This window comes from Varroa destructor, unplaced genomic scaffold, assembly GCF_002443255.2.
Source record: "Varroa destructor unplaced genomic scaffold, Vdes_3.0 BEIS01000002.1, whole genome shotgun sequence".
Lineage (NCBI taxonomy): Eukaryota > Metazoa > Arthropoda > Arachnida > Mesostigmata > Varroidae > Varroa > Varroa destructor.
In genome coordinates this window covers 49,915,953-49,920,931 of record NW_019211455.1, presented here as the reverse complement: position 1 = coordinate 49,920,931, position 4,979 = coordinate 49,915,953, and the positions used below count along the sequence as shown (strand labels likewise).

Genomic DNA, 4,979 nt, shown 5'->3' with positions numbered 1-4,979 from the left:
GGAAGGCAATTTTCTTTCAAGGCCGAGTTCGGTCCCTTTTTGTCAAGCTACGATCCGTAAACATATTGCATTACCGTAACTAGACCGCCTCAGACAGTTACCTACCGCATATATAAGGCTCGACGAAGCGTCCGTGTTGAGTCCTAAGCCGATTTGTTTTCATCTAGAGTGTTCTTGCAACTGTCGTTTGACGTGATGACATCCGCTCACGTCCAACAGGGTCTGGCTAGCTTACACGTTTTTATTACTGTTGTTCTCCAGGTTTTGCGTACGAGAATATAGATCACAGACTTAGCCCTAAACTTGTATTAAATAACGCTGATAACATAGAAGTAATTGAAGCAAACGAAAGGCGTTAATTTCAACACTATTTATCAGCAAATAGACAGACGAGTGTGGTTGTCACACGGAAAAGTCCAAAGGACCTAATTTAAAAATTTAGCCCGAACTGTTACGGTGAATAATTGTCCATTCAAAGCTATTTGGAAGGACACAGATAATAAACCTATCCCTAAATAAGCTCTAAAAATCCTAGGTTTCTAAGAATGACAATACGCTACGCAATAGGTTTGAAAATATTTGCTTTTTTTATTCTTCCTCTTGCCCTTTATAAACGATACGATACGCGAGATACACGCAAATATCATTTACCATACATAATTATTATCTAGCACAGTACAAGGTTATTTCATGAAAAAAATTACCGCAACGTCCGTCCATGCGATATTTTGTTTGCTTATTTTACATAAATTATATGGGTAATAATCGGTGGACACGCTGTTCAGGTTGGGCATAGGTCAGGAATCAAACAAAAAAGATGTAATTATTTTTTCGTCACACCTGTTCGTTGTTGGTTAAATAAAATTCAAGTAATTTTCTCGATATTCAAGTGAGAAGACTAATATGTGATTGTGTCGTGGCTGCAGCTAGTTTCAACAAGCTGAAATTTTACATCCTTATAACTCGGCCAAGTGCACGTTAAATCGTGTACGCATCCCTAACAGCCTAGACCCAATTCGATAAAGTACCTTTTCTGTGTTGAAATAGGTGTTCATTACTGTGTTGTAAAATCAGTGCCGCCCGTGATCTGTATAGCATTGTGTTTGTTAGTTTTGATTCTCAAGCCGGAACCGCACAATTCTATACCATCATATCATTGATAGAAGAGCTTTTGCTAAATTTTAAGTTACTTGCTGTCTTGTGTTTAACTTAGCGGTCTCGAACTTACTAAGTAGGAGCCTATATACTGGAGACTAAGATAAGCTGTCGAGCACTTTGCCAAATTGCCTGTGATGATAGCGCTAGATAATCAATATTTCAGCGAACGTAATGTAATGGACAGCATAACAGCGTGACCGATCCGACACGTTGCGCGTGGAGCTACGAATGTTAGGTAGCTGGAATAAAGTCCCAAATAACAATCATTAATGAATTTTCTTCAGAATACGTATTCAGGCTTTCCATCCAAGAGAGACTGCCCGTTAGTCGATCTAGGTTGTTTTTGGTCCTTTCAGAGCTTTTCGCTTGCGTTTAATTTGCTGCTTATTTTTTATATAATAATATATAGTTTTTATTGCACAAGGCATGGACACTTCCATTCTGCCACAGACGAGTTTTCTTGCAGATCCTGATGTTAATTATCAGGTTGTCACTTGGTTCCAGCCTTTGTGAAAATATTTGTTGGGGTCCTGTTGTTCTTAGTGATTCGTTGTGGTCTGAACCTTCCGCAAAAGTTTCTTATGCTTCATTCGTCGGTTTTGAAACCACGTTTTCACCTGAAAAAAGAGCGAGGTCGTCTACATGATGTACCAATGCAAGCTCTGTATAATCCTCGTTGAGCATTCGATCCGATGGTGCGGATCTGCCCTGTATGTAATGTACTTTTTCTTTAATTAATACTTACCTTACTGGTGTCCTCGATAAATCTGCCCTAATATTCGAACTTACCCCACTTTCAAATGCGATCCATAGAATAAAATTGCATTCTAAAATCCTCTACTTGAAATTGTCCCTGCAAAGATCTGTTGTATTAAATAATTGCGTATAACTGACATTAAGAACCCTGTGTTAACTAGGCACACTTGGGAAGGTATCTACACATTCAAGTTCGAGCATCAGTTCACGCGGCACTCCGTAACGTTATCATTTTCGGTAACGTCGACTGAAGTGTTAGCAGCCGTCCACCGTACGGCTTGATATATTTTATGGCCAGTAATAATAGGGTTAAGCACGTGTAAACGATACGGTTTGATAGCTTTGCTAAACAAAAATATCTTTTTCACGTAAATCCGAAAAAATTCTACAGCATATTAATGTTCATGTAATCGCTTCGTTCATCTAATACGTTAAAATTACCTGGGTTTCTGACAAGTCAAGAGCCGCCGCAAGTTCCAACCTCTCAGGCGTTGATAGATATCGTTGCGAAGCGAATTTTGCCTCGAGTCCTTCGAGCTGCCGGTCCGTAAAGACTGTTCGCGCCTTACGGCCACGACAGCGCAGCGACGGCGAACGAAGGTCACGACCCGATGGATGTAGAAGAGCCCCACCCGCAGAAACGCTTTCACCACAGTAAGTGACACCGATTCCTGCGAAAGTACATTATAACCATTAGCATGTGTATTCATGAACACGAGCGAGTCAATCGTCGAATGTGTATGGGAATTTTAATTTTCTAAATTTTTAGGGACCTGTTCAGAGCCGATCATTTTATAAAATTGCCGACGGGGTTTGCGGTCAAGAAGATATTCAGAAGTGACCACCGAATCTTTGTGTCTGAAATTTTCTAAGTCTACCGCAGGGTTCGAACAGATGCAACCTGGGCCCAACAATTCCCTGGAACCTGAGAGTCAAGGAAAGGCCCATGTTCTGACACGATCCGACGGATAATGCGGATAGCAGGCTCTTGAGAATATGGCAAAAAGAATGAAAAACAGTACAAAATTTTGCTCTGGAAGCTGCAGTAGCAGATATCATTCTTAACATACATGCTTGGATTTTACGTTCCTTGAAGAGCTCACGTACTACCTCTCATAAATCTTCATAGAGCACAGAGTTTTTCAAAGCTTTCTTCACAGAATTGAATGAGACACCAGTATCTTTTTCACCGCGTCTTAGAGAATACAACACGCAACACGCTAGCGACGTGTACGATGCTCACCCACACTAGAGAAAAAAAGCACACGGTGGGAAAAATGAAATTGTCCCTGAGGTACGGCATGAGGTAGTTTATTTTTATCATTTGATCACGAGAGTGTTGGAAAGTGAGTGACCCTACGCCAAAATGGATCTTGAAGGAAAAAGAACGGTTTGTGAAGTTACGGCTAAGTAGCATGGCAAATGATACTTCGTCAGGTTCGAAGGATGCACGGAGGCGTCGTACCTCGTGCAGGGAGCTAGCTGGCCTGGGGAGCTGTGAAATCTAAGCAGGGTGACCCCAGCCCGATAATCCGGTGGCACTAGCAACTTCCTCCTGCTATATTATAGTACTGTTAATAAAGATATGAATTGATTCTGACTAGCCTTGAAAGAAAAATTGAGAAGCAATAAGTCGTGTCCCTGAAAGGACCAAGTCCAACCGGAGGGGCTGAGCCTAACGTTCGGCCTGCATAAGATAGATATGCTCTGGTGGCGCTTGTCCTACATTACTCCATTTCACTACGAAAGAGTGATTTTTAAGTACTTAGAATTGTTGTATGATGCTTCTTTAATCAATTGTATCCAAACAAGGGCACTAGCTATATAAGTACTGTTCTTAAGGATGATAGTTATTTATATAGAACGTAACTGTCGACTTAGCATAGATACTCCTAGACAGGATACTATCCAAAGGTGGATGTCACGATTACAGTGTACAACTACGGAAGGCAAAGGAGAGAACTGAGATTCTAAGAATACAAGCCAAACTTCTGATGTGCGCCACCTAATTTTGAAGCAAGTATTAAGTTGTCCTGAATGCTTTGACCCACGACTGAAAGAAGTAGCTTTTAAATTATAGATTAGTATTTCTAAATAAAATAGGTGGCATCTTAATCGATACCATGCTTCTGGTAAGACCATAGTTTCATCACTGCAGGCCTTCTGTGATCTCTAGACAAAATGATCCTTACGAGATAATTACGAAAAATGATTCTTGCACACCTCCATGAAAACTTTATTATTGAAAGAGGTGATCGTCTGATGGTGTAAGGCCCGGGCTAAATGGCAAGTGCAGTTAAAATCCCCTGCTTAGGTTCTCTCGCTGTTTGTCAGATAGTTAAAGACGTATATGATCTGGCATCGTGATGATGACGATACCTTTCCTCTTCACTAGTTTCAAGCAATTCTCTCTGATGCCTTATCGTAATCTCGTCAGTTGTTATCAGTAAAGGTCCCAAACAATCGTTCCGCCAGGCGGCAGCAGTCCATAACGCACGATTTATTTCCAATTTCACCAAACACAAAGCGTTGCCTTTTTTAGCGTCAGTACAGGCTTTACAATAAGTTTCAAAGCACATTGTTTTTGACCCGGACGGCTGGTATACGTGATTTTAAAGCTATATAGCTAGAAAGACAATTAATACGTTTTCGACGACCCTATATAATTCACCGAAGGCAAGCAAATCGCGTATTAGACAGATTTTTACTGTAAAAACAAAACCCATCATCTACCGAATTATAACACAGATAATAGATAAGGACGAACATATATATCATAGCTGTTCTAATCTTTCAAGTACTACTAGTCAGTTTATGCTCCCTATTCCTACTCTAAAGGCCAATTAAAACGAGATTGAAGAGCTAAGCGAGTGCAGGTAGATCGGGTACTTCTTTCATCCTGGGCCTCTACTTCGAAATCACCGAAGACCTACTCGACAGACCAGCCATCCCTATCACCTGTATTATAGTACAGTCTGTCTCAGAGAGATTTTTATTGGTATATGGCTTATTTCACTGAGAATTAGCTTAAGCCACCGTTCGGCAATCCTGGTGGTTCTATACTA

The 4,979-nt window shown here is 40.7% G+C and overlaps 1 protein-coding gene across 1 annotated transcript in view; it reads right to left on the bottom strand.

Annotated features, from left to right (window-relative positions):
* Nucleotides 1-74: 74 nt before the first annotated feature.
* Nucleotides 75-4,979, bottom strand: part of LOC111243761 (brain-specific homeobox protein homolog) — a 20,772-nt gene continuing 15,867 nt past the window's right edge. Inside the window, exons 2-3 of the mRNA XM_022789809.2 lie at nt 2,356-2,585; nt 75-1,775 (exon numbers count right to left, since the gene is read on the bottom strand). Of these exons, the coding sequence (XP_022645544.1) occupies nt 1,698-1,775; nt 2,356-2,585 (308 nt within the window). The 3' untranslated portion in view covers nt 75-1,697. The remainder of the gene's footprint in view (nt 1,776-2,355; nt 2,586-4,979) is intronic.